This window comes from Ursus maritimus, unplaced genomic scaffold (genome assembly GCF_017311325.1).
Source record: "Ursus maritimus isolate PB19 unplaced genomic scaffold, ASM1731132v1 scaffold_34, whole genome shotgun sequence".
Lineage (NCBI taxonomy): Eukaryota > Metazoa > Chordata > Mammalia > Carnivora > Ursidae > Ursus > Ursus maritimus.
This window is the reverse complement of record NW_024426008.1, coordinates 11,961,524-11,978,750: the sequence shown is the minus strand read 5'-3', so window position 1 is coordinate 11,978,750 and position 17,227 is coordinate 11,961,524. Positions and strand designations below refer to the sequence as shown.

At 44.5% G+C, this 17,227-nt stretch overlaps 1 protein-coding gene across 1 annotated transcript in view; it reads right to left on the bottom strand.

The window, feature by feature from the left end:
• PRUNE2 (prune homolog 2 with BCH domain) overlaps positions 1-17,227 on the bottom strand; it is a 227,190-nt gene that overhangs the window by 63,942 nt on the left and 146,021 nt on the right. The window contains exons 8-9 of the mRNA XM_040620128.1: positions 9,741-9,899; positions 280-6,832 (exon numbers count right to left, since the gene is read on the bottom strand). Of these exons, the coding sequence (XP_040476062.1) occupies positions 280-6,832; positions 9,741-9,899 (6,712 nt within the window). The remainder of the gene's footprint in view (positions 1-279; positions 6,833-9,740; positions 9,900-17,227) is intronic.

Below are 17,227 nucleotides of genomic sequence, written 5' to 3'. Positions count from 1 at the left end.
AGAATTTTTTTTTTTTTTTTGGTAGAGCTGTTTTCTTTTCTCAGGCACTCTCAAAGAGAAGTATTATACAAGCAGCAGACATTTACTGCTGGAATACAGGACTTGGTGAAGCATGCATTACAAATGCAATTAATTCCTCTTTTTACCCACTTCGGTAGGAAGAGCTCGGTTTACAAATATGTTAATTGCACGAAAGCAGCAGTTTCTGGGAGTGGGGGTGGGGTGGGCTGGGCTGGGCTGAGGTGGGGGCAGGGAGTGGAGGACTGGGTTGTTTCTTACCATCTGGTGGTCCTACGTCTCCACCTGCTGGTGAATCTGAGTTATCTGTTTCTACTTCCCAGTCAACGTTTGATGGAGACAACTCAAGGTTGGAGTCAGCTCCCTCCCGCAAAGACACGGACTCAGACTCGGGGTCTTCACGAATATGTAGCACAACCAGCTGTCCAGGCTGGCTGTTTTGGGTTTCTTCATGCTTTTCCCTGCTTCTTTGATCAGGAAGGGCAGAAAGCAGTATTTCGGCTGCTTTGCTCCCTAGAGATTCATTCTCTGGAGACCCAGCCTCCCCCGTTGTTTTGACGCCGAGAGGAGGTTCTGTGAGATAGGACAAATCAAAGGGAGGTGTGTAGGGTGCCAGCGATCGCTTCAGAGCATCTTCTTCCACGGGAGGGTCACCACCATAGAGAAAATGTTCAGGCTCTTTCGTTAAATCTTCATCGATATTTTGGCCCATGACATCATATTCGAAATCACCCCAGGAGGCTTCAGATGAACAGATGTCTTGCTTCCCTGCATCCCCATCAACTGGCGTTTCGGGATTGCCCTCTGATAATGTCAATTTACTCATGTCATCGATCGTTCCCGTGGATGTGTTAAGACCTGAGGCATCGCTGAGACTGTGGTCAAAGGCAGCCTCGCTTACATCCAGACAAGTGTCTGAGGCTAGCAAGGCGTCAGGACCAGTGGCAGAATTCTCAGTAGCAAGAGGCTGCCCATGGTCCAGCCAGGCTCCCGCATCTGTCTGACTTTCGGGAGAAAAGCCCTCTGACATCAGCGAGCTGTTGCTGTCCATGGTTGGCTCTTGGAGAGTTCCGAAAACACCGATTCCCACGTTTTCGATCATTGGGATTGTTCTGTCCGCACGCTGCAGGGGTGGTGCTGCGTCTGGGGCAGCTCCTTTCTCAGATGCTTCGAAACCTGCATTATTTCCACCGTTGATTTCAGACGGTTCAGGGGAAGCTTTGTGAGAGGCAGGCTGAGATGAGCCACTTGTGTTCCCCTGATCATTGATGGGAGGCAGTGGAATCACGTCTTGAGAAGACAGTTCTGAATTGTATGGGACAACTTCCTGCCCAGGCTCCGGACTGGGTTCTTCATCCATCTTGGGCTCAGTGAGATATAAGTCACCAGCTTCCACTTCAGGTCCCACTCCAGCCCTGATGTGCTGCTCAGTCTCTTGCTTTGCCTCGTAATCATGACATATATCAGGGCTGTTGGAAGCCTGAGAATTGCTGTCATGGTCACAGTGAGTCAGTATATCTGGATTCTCACCATCTGCTTTCAAACTGAAGGGCTGCTTAGCATCCATCCACAAATCAGGCGAAGCTGAGGCCAGTTGCCCACCCTCTTGGAAGTTGCCATGTAAAATATCTGGGACAAATGTGCCTTGGGGGCCCTCACTAGGGGTAGAGACATCCCATTCAGAGCCTGACTTCTTTATCAACTGGCTGGAAGAACTGACAGCGGGGAAATCTTCTGAGGCAATGCTTGAGTTCGTTATTTCACCAGGATATGATTTTCCTTCTTCCCACCAATTTGTTTCTTGACACTCAACAGTCGAAACATTAGATATCACACGTCCATCTTCATCTGTGTGAGTAAATGTTGGGGCTGGCTGATCCCAGATGGACAGCACTGTGTTCTGACCCTGCTGCTCCTGGGTAGGAGTTTCTGAAGTCAGTTCCTGACCGGCAGAAGACATGAAGCTTTGCTCCCTGGAATCCTTTTCTTTAATTTGGTCCAATATTACCAGCTGGCTAAGCTGATCAGCTTCTGGGTCTGGCTGCCTTGGCTGAATGTTCCAAAGTTGCTCATGGGATTTCTCCTCATGACCATCCAGGAAGGGTGACTGATGTTCCTCCGTGAAAGGATTGGTACATTGCGTTTCCATGGGTTCGCTATCACCCTCCACGGGTACTCCCCAGGGACTCACAGTTTGGTACACTGAAGAACTCATCTCTAACACACTCCTTGAGCTGGGCAATTCCCTTTCAGATGCACTCTCAACTGGTCGTCGTACTTGTAGAGAGGCGTTCCACCACTCAGTGCTCTCGGCTGAGAAGCCAAGCATTTCGGATTTAGAATAATTCTCATTCTTCGATTCACTTTGGGGGGAGATTTGCCATAGGGTATCTCCTGTCTTCTCTGTTTCCGGAGATCTCATCTCCTTATCCACTACTGTGATCTGCAGTTCAGTCTGCTTTAGTGGTGAGAAATTCCAGTGATCAGGGCTGTTTTGTTGATTGTCACAGATTGGGGTTGACTTATTCTCTGTGGGTTCTGAACTGCCTCCGTAGGCAGAAAATGCATCATTGGGATCCGCTGTGGCCAGGGACTTACTAGGTTCATTCAGTGAGTCCCAAGCCCTGGGTTCACTCTGAGCAGCTTGGCAAGTGCCCAAAGGGATCTCTTTCTCCACTGACTCTTCATCGCCGATGCTGTCATCATCAGAACCTGAGCTCGTTGCGATGAACCTGGTATCCTCTGGCTGTACGGTTTTAGAAATGTCATGCTCGTTTTTCTCCTGACGGCTAACCACTAGATTTCTCTCTTGATAGGCATCGGAATATTCTGAATATCTGCCTGTTTCAGGGCTGGATAAAGACGAAAAGGAATCGCCATCTGTGGAGTCGTTCCAAATCTCTAAAAATTTAGGAACCTTGTGATCTAAGCTCTTTTCCAACCTGTCCATTCTGGTTTTCTCCAGGTCCTTCATTTCAGTAATTACTTCTACTTGGCTGTCAGTAGTAATTAGTGCAGATTCTTGGTGATTCTCTTTGCTCCAATCATCTTGATGCTGCTTCTGATGCCCTGAATTGGGTCCCTGGTCCCAGGAAGGCAATGCAGCTGAAGAATTGTTTAGGCCAGGACTGGATGCACTTGAATGTGTATACTCACTAGAAATACTATCTCTGCGATAATTTCCGGATGGATTAGCTCCTGGAGGGCTGTTTTCAGTACTCTCAAATTCAAGATTCTTAGGTATCTCAGAACTTGGTAAATTGACCTGCACGTCACCGTCCACAGAGGCATCCCAAATGTCAAGGCTTTGGGGACATTCATGGGGTGGCTCTTGGTTCACTCTCTCTGGCTCCAGAACGTTACATTCTTCATTTTTCTCAAGATCCATTTCAGGTAAAGATACAGTTTTTGTTAAATTCAGCCCACCTGAAATCTCAGTGGTTTCACCTGAATTTCTGTGATACGTGAGGTGCTTTTCCCAGGTGTCTTGGGCCCGTGGGTCGTTGGTGGACACCTCTGCGTGCCCATCACAGGGATCTGGATTGTAAGTCCCCCTCTCGTGCTCTAAAACCTCCTGGGGTTCCTCAGTCTGAGGACTGGAAGCGACTGAGCGAGAGCTGATTTTGCCCGATTCGTCACAGACTTCTTGATGTTGAGATGCCACTGGGGAAGAACATTCCTGGTCACTTTGCCCTTTTCCAGAAATCCCCGAGGCTCTACCTAGCATGTCCTCCTCACTGGGGTGCTCCCTAGCAACAGCTCCACGGGCTTCCTCCTCACCTTCGCTTTGTCCGTAGCTAGGACCTTTCTGATGATCTGAGTGTGCAAAATGCCCCGGATTCTCAAGGTTGGTTGCCCAGGACGCCCCATCACTTGGCAGGGTCCCTTTGCCTGTGTCCTGCTTATTGGGATCAAGTGCTCCTGACTCGTTGCCTCCAGAAGCTTCTAGCAGCCCTGGGATATAACCGTCCTTAATTTTTTCTGCTGAGTTGGGAGTTTCAGGAGGTGATCTGTGTTGTTCAGAGTCTGTAACATATGATGGGCCTGGTAACATTAATGAAGACATGTCATTATCTCTCATGACGGAATTCCAAATATTATTTGCGATTAGCTGCCCACTTTTTTCATTCAGGGTGTGATATTCGTTGGCAGGAGGGTTCTCGCTGTGCTCGGAAGAGGCAGGGAGTTCCCAGTCTACCTGATTTGCTTCCTGATACTCCACACCCCATGGTTCCAGCTGTCTCACGGAAAATCGGGTCTCAGGTTCAGTACCTTCAGCCATGTATCCTTGTGCTTGGCCTTCGCTGGAGATGGCCACACCCGCACTGCAGTCATCCCAGTCCAAATCGTTATCCATATCGGAGATGGTCGCAGTGGACTGCGTGTCCTCCAGAATCACCCTGTTCCACAAGTCGAGGCTGTCGGGGACCGCGTGGCGGGAGTTGGTGCTGCTGTGCAGAAGCGTGAGCTGTCGGTTGGTTTCATTGTAGAGCTGCATCATGCTGGGGTCGTCGTAACTGGACAGGCTACTTTCCCCGATGTCATCCTCCAGGGAGATGTTCTTATCATCCGTGGGCTCTGTCTCGAGTAAATCTTTATCGGAGTTATAAGACATATTTATTTGAGAACTACTATCTGCATCAGGGGAACCCCACATTTCTAGGTTCCCAGGACCTGAGCTAATTCGATTTCTAGGTGGCTGCTCTGGGGACTGAGGAGGTATTTCCATCTCCCCTGTGGCAGAGTTAGCGTCTTTTGACTCCAAGCCTCCCTCTTTAGCAAATGGCTTGTTTTCTGTTTCTTTTTCGTCTCCAGCAAATGTTGGCGAAGTGTAAGAGTCAGACGTGGAGTAGTTGGTATCTAAGGGGGAAGGCACCGAATCGTCCCCCATGTTGGATGCGCTGTAATCGGAACATTTATATAAGAAGGAATCTTCCCAAGGTGCCAGGACGTCTGACCCTCCTTTCTTGATACCCTCCTCAAAAAGGTTCCAGGAATCGACCTTTTCATACACCTTCCCCCTAATTTTTGGATCCACTACACCATTCTGATCTTCCTGTGTCGGCTTGGAACTATTCCACGTGTGATCCAGATCACAGCTGGGATTTCCAGTTATAAGGATGTTATCCCTGGGGTCGAGGTTCTTCTTGCCCCAGATTTCTTCATTATTTGCCTCACTGGGTGAATTGTCTTCCGAAGGAAAAGAAAACCCGCTTTTTGCCATGGCCCACTCACTCGGGTCCCTCACAGAAGGTGTCTCACCACTGGTTGGGTGCAGATTCCAGGTATTTGCCAGAGCTTTGGCGCCATCTTCTTTACCAAAGGCGCTCCAGGCTGGGAATGACACCGCAGCAGCTGGGGCGCCATCTTCTGTAGGATTTCCCCACGGCTCTGGCATCGCTGTGGGAGAGCCATCAGAGCGCCACAAGGCAGCAAAGTCTTCTATCAGGTGATTTGTGCCCTGAGGAGAAGCGTTGGGCAAATTCGATTTCTCCAGGGGCATGTTTTGAAACTGCAAATTGTCCTCATTTTGGTCTTGAGTAGTGTTGCTGCCAAGGCCAGGCTGACCAAATTCCGACTCCCAGGGACTTGACTTTGGGAATTCAAGACTCTTTGGTTGAAATATAGAATCTGAGGCTCTCCTATCCGCCGCGCTTGGCTTATGATCTTTCCATGACTCGGGGCTCTGGAAGACAGACTCCTGTTCACTGGAACTCCATGGATCTGCAATATTTTTAGAGTCGATTTCCAAACCACCCCACCAGCTGCTGCACCTCGCACGGGTCTGAGGTGGTCCTACGTGACCTGCGTCTATTGCTTTTTGGGTCGCATTTTCTGGATAGAGTAGAGCTGGTTCTTCGGTAGATGGTGAGCTTTCTACAAAGCTATTCATAGGTGTTGGTGGGACTCTCTTTCCAATATTTTTTAGCCTTTCTGGGGAAGGAGATTTATCTCCCACAAAACCTGTCAGGCTCAAATTTCTTTCAGAGTGATCCTGGGGACTTTCTTGTCTCTGACCAAACTCCTCATCAAATTCCACAAGGTTATCTTTGCCGGCCCCTGACAAAAGTGAACTGGATGAATAATTAGACACGTCCATCCCTAGCCCATTGATTTCTTTAGGCTCGGTGGGGGGTTGTCCTTCTGATGAATCACTATTGGGGAAGAAGTCGTCTGCGGGAGAGTAGTCTGCAGAATGGGAAGATGGTTGGGACTGCCCAGAAACCATGGGCGCTTGGTCAAAGTTGAAGAGATCAAAGGATTCACTGTGTTCTCCAGACCGGGCATGCTCCTCTGCTACTGCTCCTTCAGGGATAGGACTATAGGAGTCAAACCCTGGGAGGAGGCTGTGGTGAGGCCCAGCACCTTCTCCCACTGGACTATCATCACTGAGGAAAACCGAGCTCTCCTTGGATGAACGGCTGCTTCTAATGGTGGCCAAGCCGCTATCTGGGCTGACAAGGTCTATGTTCCCATCCACCTGAGCCTGGTTAGAATCGCTCAGATCTGGAGGGTTTTCTATGAAATTCACAGAGCTGGGTTGTGGCTCTATGTCAGAACCATACAACTCCATAATCCCAGAAGATCCCTGGGACAGAGGGGCGCTGCCTGCCACGGCTTCTGTCGAGGACGTCCTGCTGTTGGAGGCCATCTCTGGGCACCTCCTGTTGATGACTTCCTTGACCAGAAGGACCACCTGATCACAGGTCACCAAAGGGTTCTCCTGCTGGTACACCAGGATCTCATCGCAGCCACATTCAAAGGGCTCCAGCTCGAGGCAAGGGTTCTGGCATTCTTCCAGTTCACAGCAAATCTGTCAGGGAGGCACAGGGGTTCGTGTGAGCACTCGGGCACTCTGCTCTTTGCAATTTGTCTTTCTTAATTTTTCTTAATATAAAATTAATCTGTGCACATCAGTCTACAAATAAGATCTCAAACAACTGAAGACCAGTTGTTTGTAAGACATGTAATATAAGGCGTGGAAAGTCCCACTTAAAATACCACCGCCTCTTTCTACAATCCCATCAAATTGGCTTTTCTTTTAACTCAAAATTCAGCTGCTCAACGTTGTTTGCTCCTGAAAGTTACAGGTTAAGAGATTTAAACTATTTAAATCCTCTCCTTGGTGTAATATAATATCATCTTCCAACAGGAGTGAAACTCAAGTTTGCAAAAAGCAGAGATAATGCTGGATGCTGAGAAGAACTAGGGGGAACGAGTGTGGGCATGAGGGGAAATGGGGTGGGAGGAGGCACCCAGCACCTGCTTTTACCTCTGAAAGCCTCATAAAGCAAAGGAGAAAATAGGAAAGAGAAGCTACCAGGGGTGGAGATTTCCAACAGCACGTGAGCCCCAGCTGTCTCTTCCTGCCGCCCGGAAGCATCCACATGGAACCCAGAACAGACAAAGCTCCCTCAGAGGCCAAGAGGATGTTTGACAGCCAGTGTGAGGGCAGAACTGGACCTCAGCTGTATGATTTTTAGGTAACGTCAGGAATATTTTACACACTGGACTTTTGAAATGGCCCAACAGGATTAATGGAAGTGATAGCAAAAACACTGAAAATAACTACGGAGCTCACTTTAATAGTAATAATAACGAACATTTATTGTTTCCATATGCCAGGCATAGTTCTAAGGTTTTATATGCGGTATCTCCTTTAATTCTCACAATAATTCTGTGCAAGGCAGGGATTCTTTATCCCTGTTTTGCCAATGATGACATCGGGACATAGCAAGGTTGGTCAGATACCTTGACCAACGCCACGCAGGTGACACGTGGTGGAGCCACGCTGTGAACTCTGCAGAAGCTGACCCTTAATCAACTGTGGTCACCTGGACACAGAGGGTTTCCTCTAGGGTAGTCTTGACCTTATGTTGCTCAAGATTCAGAGGAACTGTCTCTCAGGTGATGGGGGCGGTGCATGGGGAAGAGGAGAGGCAGGCAGCGTGGGCTCCAGGGCTTCTAATCCCTTCACCTGATTTTCCACTTTTGTCTGTTTAAGAGTAACCAAGTTTTAAACCTATTTGGTACTAAAAGCGCTTTGAAAACCACCACCACTATGGAGGCTTGAGAGATGTTAAGTTGTTCCCTAGGAAACCAGTGACTAGACATAAAATTCAGCTTGGAAACCCAGTGCAGAGCAAAGCATTGAAAAAGCCATAGGCCAGTGGTACAATGCATAGGTGTGTGAGGGTCAGAAGGGGGGCTACATCTGAAGCAGGAGCAGAGAGGGGCTCTTTCTTCTTTCACACTTGGACTTGAGAATGCACAGAGGAGTCCATGAGTACCTACGGTCACATGCAATACAGCCAACATGGATCTCTTGGGGGACAGCAAGTGAGGACGTAGAATGAGAAAGGAGTCTCGCGAGACTTTGCCTGTAGCCACCTGCACATAGACAGGTGTCTAATCCATTAGGGAGGAAAGATGGTGATGAAACTGTTCTATGTTCATGTTGTCTGTATTATAAGGAATCATGTAGGTTCTCGTATTAGTTGTTAAATACACCTGGTTCGGTATAGCCAGTGCCCTATTTTGATTAATTTTGTCTACTTCCTATATTATTTCCAAAACGTTGGGTTAAAAAATTCAATTATCAACCAAGAGGAGCTGACTCCTCTTCTGACCCAGTCAGAATTATAGCACTTGGAGACAAGCCAATTTTGATCAAAGCATTAGATCACCAGTTATGAAACACTGGGGACTAAATTTAAGATGGGGACTAAATTTTTTTTAGGTATAACCAAGTAGCAGTCCTCAAAGAAACATCACCCCCAAGAGGACTTGCCTTTCTTTGGGTGAAAAAGATAGATTCTTTTTTTCTATGGATTTGGTCTAGAAGACAAATAAATATGGGGATCTTTTAAAACGCCCCCTGTGGTCATGGGGATGAAAGGCACAGCACAGAGAATATAGTCAATGATATGAGTGTTGTGTGATGACGGGCGGTTGGGAGCCACGCTTGTGGGCACAGCATAAAATACAGAGTTGCTGAATCACTATATTCTACACCTGAAACTAATGTAACATTGAGTGTCAACTATACTTCACTACAAAATAAATTTTAAAATAAAAATTTAAAAAGGGCCTTGTGTTGGGGGAGGGGGTGAAGTATCAAAAGATACAAGCTTCCAGTTACAAAATATATAAGTCCTGGGGATGTAAGGTACAGCATGGCGACTATAGTTAACAATACTGTATTGTATATTTGAAAGTTGCTAAGAGAGTGGATCTTAAACGTCCTCATCACATAAATTTTTTTTTTGTAACTATGCATGGTGATGAATGTTAACTTGACTTACACTGTTGATCACGTCACAATATGCACAAATATCAAATCACTATGCTGTACCCCAGAAACTAATATAATGTTAGATGTCAATTACACCTCAAATTTTTAAAAAGGGCCAATATTTATCCCACTGCCAATTCTAATTAGGTGACTTTTGGGTGATATAGCCTCAAAACTGAAAACTAAAACTCTGAAGTAAAGCCCTGAAAAATTTTAAATAGAAAATACATACATACATACATACATACATACATACAAAAATGGCCCAATGCGTAAAGTAACCCCAACATTTCTTAAAACTCACACTTTAGGACCTTATCTCTTGGGTCCATTTCTTTGAGCCACCCATCCATTCCCACGTCCCGCTGCGTGTTGGGACAGCCAGCAGGTTAGGAAGCAAACGGGCGGCAGTGAAGGAGGTCCTTACCTGACTACACAGCTCGAGGTTCTGGGAGTACACAGCGATCTGATGTTTGGGCTGCTCTTCCTCCGACAGGTAGGTGGCCAGGAGGATGAGGACATCAAAACCGAACTTGTCTGCAAATGCTTTCAAGTCACTGCTGATATTGCTGTGAAACATACAGTTCTGAAACAACAACAGGCAAGTTGATATTAAGGCCAGACTGCCTCGCTTCAGGGAGTTGTGCCACAAATTTGTCCCGAGTTATGATGTATGGTGATGGCTATTTATTATCAGATGCAAGCGAGAGAAACACACAAGTTTGCAAACTTTCATGCTATGCCTTAAAATGTCCTTTGCTTGTTTGTTTTCCTAACACAAGGAAGGAAGGAGTCTTGGCCCTTATTTTTTATTTTTTTAAGAGAGAGAGAGAGTGAGTGTGTGTGAGCTGGTGGGGAGGAGTGGGGGAGGAGGTACAGAGGGAGAGGGAGAGAGAGAATCCCAAGCAGACTTCCTTCTATGGGCAGAGCCCCCATGGGGTTCCATCTCACCCTGAGATCATGAACTGAAACCAAGAGTCGGAGGCTTAACTGACTGAGCCACCCAGGTGCCCCAGGAGTCTTGGCCATTATTAAGATAGTTCAGACAAGGAACAAATGTCTTAACAGTTTTTTCCTAAAATATTTATTCGAAAGTTGACTTTGTAAAAAATACTTTTCCTTTTATTGTTCACAGGATTAGGAATAGCTGCTGACTATTATTACAACATATCACTAGAAAAATAGGAGGAAATTACTGTTCTTTTTTTATAATTGTTTTCCAATGGTTATTCTAATGCCAAGAAGAATCCCCTACGGATGAATCTAGCTGAGTTAACTGTATGCTTTTTATTCCAGTGTAGGAGTCTGGGAGATTTATGGAAGGGCTATGATATCAGATCTTCTTGCTCTATGTGGTAGCTAAGAAGGAATAAGTCACTGCGGAAAAGGAGCCCGCTATCACAAACCTGGGGCTCACATCATCTTCAGATATGTGCTGGCTTTTTTCAGTTTTATTAACACTTTGTGGGCATAGTTGTTTCTCTTTCTTAAAGAAAGGAACTGAAGACCATATGTTAGCCCCTAGCATAATCCCTGGCATATACTAGTTGCTCAAAAAATGTTTTTGCTTTTGTCTTAAAGATTTTATTTATTTATTTATTTGAGAGAGAGAGAGCAAGCGAAAGAGAGCAGGAGCAGGAGGAAGGAGAAGGAGCAAAGTGAGAGGGAGAAGCAGACTCCCAGCTAATAAGCCAGGAGCCCAAGATGGGCATGATTCCAGGACTCCGGGATCATGACCTGAGCCAAAGGCAGACGTTTAACCGACTGAGCCACCCAGGTGCCCCTTAAAAAATGTTTTTAAATAACTGGAGAGACAGACACACAAAATCAGCCTTTGCTGCATGGCCCTCTATCACAACACATATATATGATCATCATAGACAATCCACTGACAGTTGACTGCACTGCTCAGCTGAAATCACCACGATGTGCACCCAAGAGATACAAAGAATTCTATCAATTTTTGTTCTGATATAAAAGGCATCAGAACTGTGTGTACCAGTGGTAAAGTATTAAAGTGACACAGAAATATATACCATGGAAAGTGGAGGTGCCACGTACACCCTCCCCAGATACCACGACGGGGAGCCACGGAGTGCAGTGCGTAGAGATGCGGGCATTTTCCGTGCCCAGATTTATGTTTGTACGTGGTCATTCTTTGAAACTTGTGGATTTCATATTTGTGGCTCAGATTATTTACCGGCTGCTTAAAATATCCATAACACATGTACTCTGTAATTCTGCTGAGTTGAATGTCGAGGTTTATGAGGCCCCTAAGAGGCCAGACAAGACTTGAAAGAAGTTGCAACACTTGAACTTGAAAGAAGATGCAACACTGCTAAAAGATTTTTCACATACAATAACAATGATCATGGGACTCCCAGCTAGGTCACTTGAACAAAAGAAGGCAGGTTTTCCTGGTAGCTGAGCACAAGACTAGGATTCAGTAGATTCAGCATTATTCAAAGCCATACTTGTGGAACATTTGCTATTTGGAACTGTTGGCTGAGCTCCAATCTGTTCGGATTCTTCTGTGTGCAAATGACGACTCTAGGATCTTGCCGGACTTAAGTCCAGCAGCATTGGCAACACCAAGCATCTAGTCAGGAATGCAGTCTCAGGCCACGCCCCAGACCTATTGAAGCAGAAACTACATTTTCCAAAAATCCCAGGTGATTCGAATGCACGCTGGAAATCGAAAAGCCATTTCAAAAAGGGAGGCATTTATTCTTCGATGTATTTACCCTGGGTAACCCCTTGGGTTCTTTCAATGCTGTCATTTTCCTGGGACTTTTACTAACTCACACCCTCAGCATTTTGTTCGTCCCGCAGCCTTCATCATAAAAATCACCCCGGGGCAGCTGTGTATTTCTGAGCCACGTGGCCGGAAGCTCTCATTTATCAGGTCGAGGATTGGGTCCAAGATTCTGTATTTTTCATTAGGTACCTCGAGTGATTCTTCGGATCATGCTCCTTTGCGTGACACCCAGTTCTCTTCTGGGTGGCCCCCGAATCCGTACGACCACATGAAGTATTGAGAAAACAAAGATTTATGTGAATCATTTAGGCTACCTCCAAACGGCGATCGTCAACAACTATGTCCCATCGACCCTCCTATAATTGTCCAAACCAGAGATGATCTTACTGGCTTTAGGACCAGGTTGAAAACAGCATCAAACAAGGGAATGAGTGAGAATCTTCAGGAATCTGGCAGGCAGAGTCTGTTTGTTCTGCTTTTATGCCGGTGCTGTTTGCATAGGAGATAATTTATTATTGTCTTCTAGCTACGCGGGGAGTCATGTGCTACCACGGCTCTTATGTTGCTGACAAGCTAGGCTGGCCCTGAATAAACAGCAGTTCATCATCAACACAACCCAACTGTAGATACAGGTTGGCATTTTATTCCCCCATCTGCCTTCTACCTGATAAATTACTGTTTTAGTTACATGTATACAAATACTATTTGTTAATCTGCTCAAATGTCTCCAAAATGTCTCCTCCACCTTCAGTTAAAATTATATACATACACGTATGTATAGCTCACTCAACTTGCCAAAGGTTTAGAAAATGAAGAGCTCCTACCTTAACTTACACCCCCGCCCCCACCATACAGCCTTCCACCTTAGCAGCAGGACCCCAACCTGAGATTGCTGCGCGGAATTTACAAAGTTACTTTACTAATCATTATGGCTGGGAACTAACTGTCTGGCACAAAACCCAGCCTATTCCAATACATCAACCAGGAAGAATGGGAGGTGCTGCCATTTGTCCTTTGTCCTTTGTCACCCACGGGTCCAAAGATTCGATTATTAAACATTTTTAGAGGTCACGAGTCCTTTTGCCCGAGTGATTTCTAGTTTTGGAATGAGTTGGAAGACCCCGGAAGTGTGGGGAGAAAAAGGCTTTATTACTTCCCAGCCAAAAGCCAAGGTGAGGTTGATGATTGTGTTGACAAGAAGAGGGAAACAAATGATACGGCTCTACTTTAACTCATGTAACAACCGAGATAGTGACAGTGATAGTGTCCAGGAGATTTATTACATTTGTGGTTGAAAGTTTGCAGACAAATGCAGTGGAAAATTCCATTCTCTCACAAAAATCCTGTGTTAGCTCTTATTCCATTGCTCTGAAAAATTGAGTCTTTATGCTACGTGCTGGTAGCTGTAGTGCATCTCATGAAATAAAGGTGATCTAACTAATGTCTTGTAGATATTTGAGAATTGAAATATGGCTATTCCCAGAGAGAGAAAAACCCATTCTTCTGACATTGGTCATACATTCCTATCCTCTATCCCTCTGGCTGGTTTCTGCTTCCATCCTTCCATTGAAACTGCTCTTCTCAAAAGTACCCATCACTTCCAGGTGGCAATATCCAATAATCACTTTCCTGTCCTTACTTTATGTGACTTCTCCAAAGAACTCCCTGAGGTTGCCTCTCCCTCCTTCTTGAAACACATCATTCCTTCACTTTGCTGACATCACACTCTCCTTGTTTTTTCTCTCAGCTCCCAGGCTACTCCTAGGCCAACTCTGCTTGTCCCTCTTCCTTTTCAATCTCTAAATGTTCATTCCTCAGACTGTATTTTCAAACTTTTTTCTCTTCTTTATCTACACATTCTCTTCGGGGATCTCATCCAGTTGCCTGGCTTGCTTGCCTGCTTTTTCTTTCTTTCTTTCTTTGTTAAAGATTTTGTTTACTTATTTGTCAGAGAGAGAGAGAGCACAGCAGGAAGAGTGGCAGGCAGAGGGAGAAGCAGCCTCTCCAGTGAGCAAGGAGCCCGATGCAAGGAGCCCAATACAGGACTCGATCTGAGGACTCCGGGATCAAGCCAAAGGCAGATGCCTAACCGACTGAGCCACCCAGGTGGTCCAGTTGCCTGCTTTCACACCATCTGTCTGCCAGTGACTAGCAAGCTACATCCACCTGAACTCTACCCTTGCCTATCCATATGGTATTTCCACATAAATGTCTAGTAAGTGTCTCAAAAAACAAAAACAAAACAAAGCAAACCCTACCTCCATCTCAGGCTCTTCCATATCATTAAATGGCACCACGAGGCATCCCGTTTCCCAAGCCAAACAACTAGAGATCATTGATTCTTTTCTTTTCTCATTCCTCATCCATCAGCAAATCCTATGAACTTTACTTCCAAAACATAGTTCAAGTCCAAACACTTCTCTCCATCTCTATTACTGTCCTAGCCATGGTCACCATCATCTCTTGCTTGAACTGAGGTGACAGCCTTCTTTTTTTTTTTTTTTTAAGATTTTATTTATTCGACAGAGATAGAGACAGCCAGCGAGAGAGGAAGCACAAGCAGGGGGAGTGGGAGAGGAAGAAGCAGGCTCATAGCGGAAGAGCCTGATGTGGGGCTCGATCCCATAATGCCGGGATCACGCCCTGAGCCGGAGGCAGACGCCTAACCGCTGTGCCACCCAGGCGCCCCGCGGTGACAGCCTTCTGACTGGTCTCCCTGTAGCTGCACCAAGAGAGAGCTTTTAAAAATGTAAGCAGACATTCTCTGCTTATAGCTACTCAAAAGTTTTCAATGCAATTGTTATTTATTATCATTTTATTTATTTTTTAATTGGGAGGCAGAAGTCCTAATGTCCTCAAAATCGAGTTCTTAGAAATCAATGGGAAAAAGTAAACATAGCAATAGAAAAACAGTTGAACGTGAGACATTCACAATTGAAATACAAATGCCGATAAATATCTGAGCTCACTGATAATCAAAGAAATCCTTTGATAGTAAAATGTTTCATCTTCTCTTTTCCTATTATTGGCAAAAATTTCCTAAGGGGCATTCTCATACACTGTTTGAAACACATTCTAAAGAAATAATCAGATATGCGCACAAAAGGTTTGTGGACAAAGCTGTTCACCGGGTTATTAACTTTAATAACTAAAACTTAGAAACAACCTAAATGTCCAACAACAGAGAAATGGTTACACGAATTATGAAAGAGTCGCACAAAAGAATAGAATGCTGCTCTTTTACAAATTTTGGTATAGGAACTGGTTATTCTTATTAAAATTTCTTGCCTTATATCCTTTATAATATATATGAACTTTCATGTGATAGTCACACACATGTTTAAGTCACTTAAGTGACTTGCATGTAAAGTTTTTAAAGGTGAGGGGATAGAGGGAGTTACACAAAGTTAAATGTGAAGCAAAGTCATTTAAAAATGATTCAAGATTTTTAAAAATGGGTAAACAGTGTTTATCTCATTAATGGAACCTTAATTTTTTTAAGATTTTTTTATTTATTTGACAGGGAGAGAGAGAGCACAAGCAGGGGGAGAGGCAGAGAGAGGGGAAGAAAGAACCAGGCTCCCCCCTGAGCAGGGAGCCTGATGCAGGACTGGATCCCAGGATCCTGGGATCATGACCTGAGCCAAAGGCAGCCGCTTAACCGACTGAACCACCCAGGCACCCCTGGAATCTTTATCTTTAATTCCAAGTTACAGTCAGTGAATGAGCTTCTGTTTGTCCATACATAAATAACAGCTTTTAAAGGATCAAAAAATTGTGTCGTGATTTCTCCTTCTGCTAAGTCACCATGCGTTGAGCCTGTTCTTTCATTTCCACTGTCACCTCCAAGTGCCACATGCCCTTCAGTCGATGTTACTCCTCATGCTAACACTTTCTATTTAGGTCTGGCATTCTGGGTTACACACATAATCCAGAAACCGTTGTCTCTCTTACAACGTATCAGAGGGGAGGGGGGTGGGGGAATGGGATAGACTGGTGATGGGTAGTAAGGAGGGCACGTATTGCATGGAGCACTGGGTGTTATACGCAACTAATGAATCATCGAACTTTGCATCAGAAACCAGGGATGTACTGTATGGTGACTAACATAATACAATAAAAAAACATTTAAAAAAATGAAATATATTGAGTAAGGCTTTTACTAAAGGAAATAAATCCTTTTCTAATGTCATGGACAAGCTATGCCAGGATTTATTACATTTGAGATTCTTTTCTTCTTATAGGAAATAGAAAAATCAAGTGAGCAGGTATTTTTTTTTGCAGGTAGGATAAAAATCATTCCGAAGATGAAACAGAAACATGTAGAGCTTCATTTTGGGGGAACAGTGAGTCTTAGAAACACAGTTTGACAATCCATAACTACCTTGCAAGCCCAGTGACCAGCATGGATTGCTGAGTTACTGAAATTTAAGAGTATAGTTTGACATTTATACTCTGCATGGATTTATTTCTAGACTGAGGACTATTTTTTTTTCATCAAGATATAAGAAAAATGCTGAGGTGTGTACACAAATGTTCTAATTGAAAGCTTTATGATTTATGCTACCAAAATTCCATTATGATGTTTAAAATATTCAGCAATAATAAAGCCTGATAATTTTGACAGGAAAATGATTTATGAGAACACAAAATGCATAAATTAAGAGATTTCATTTATTCTGTTTTCCATACACTCTTTAATTGGTAAGCAAAGATATTTCCCATGTTTTTACCAGATGTCATTAAAAAAAAAAAAGCTGTATTGTCCTTATTTTTATACGCTCGCCAAGGCATTTTAGTAGTAAAAACTTCACTGGGTCTATTAAAACTATATTATACATCATATCTTGAAAATAGAGTCAGACAGTACATAATATTTTTCATAGCTAAAGAGAGAGCTCTATTGTGAAAAGATTTTGTGAAAATTAAAAATGCTACATTATATAAATGAGTCTGTAACACATGTATATCGATATGATTTTCTTTTAAACCCAGAGTAAATTGCCTATCATAATTTTTTTTTTTGCCTATCATAATTTAATCAAGCACTGTGGCTTCATTAAGTTCTCTGTTACATGCTTTGCATCATCTCATTTAAGCTTTAAGATGCCCTGATGAAGTGGGTAACATCATCTCTCCTTCACACGGAGAAAAAG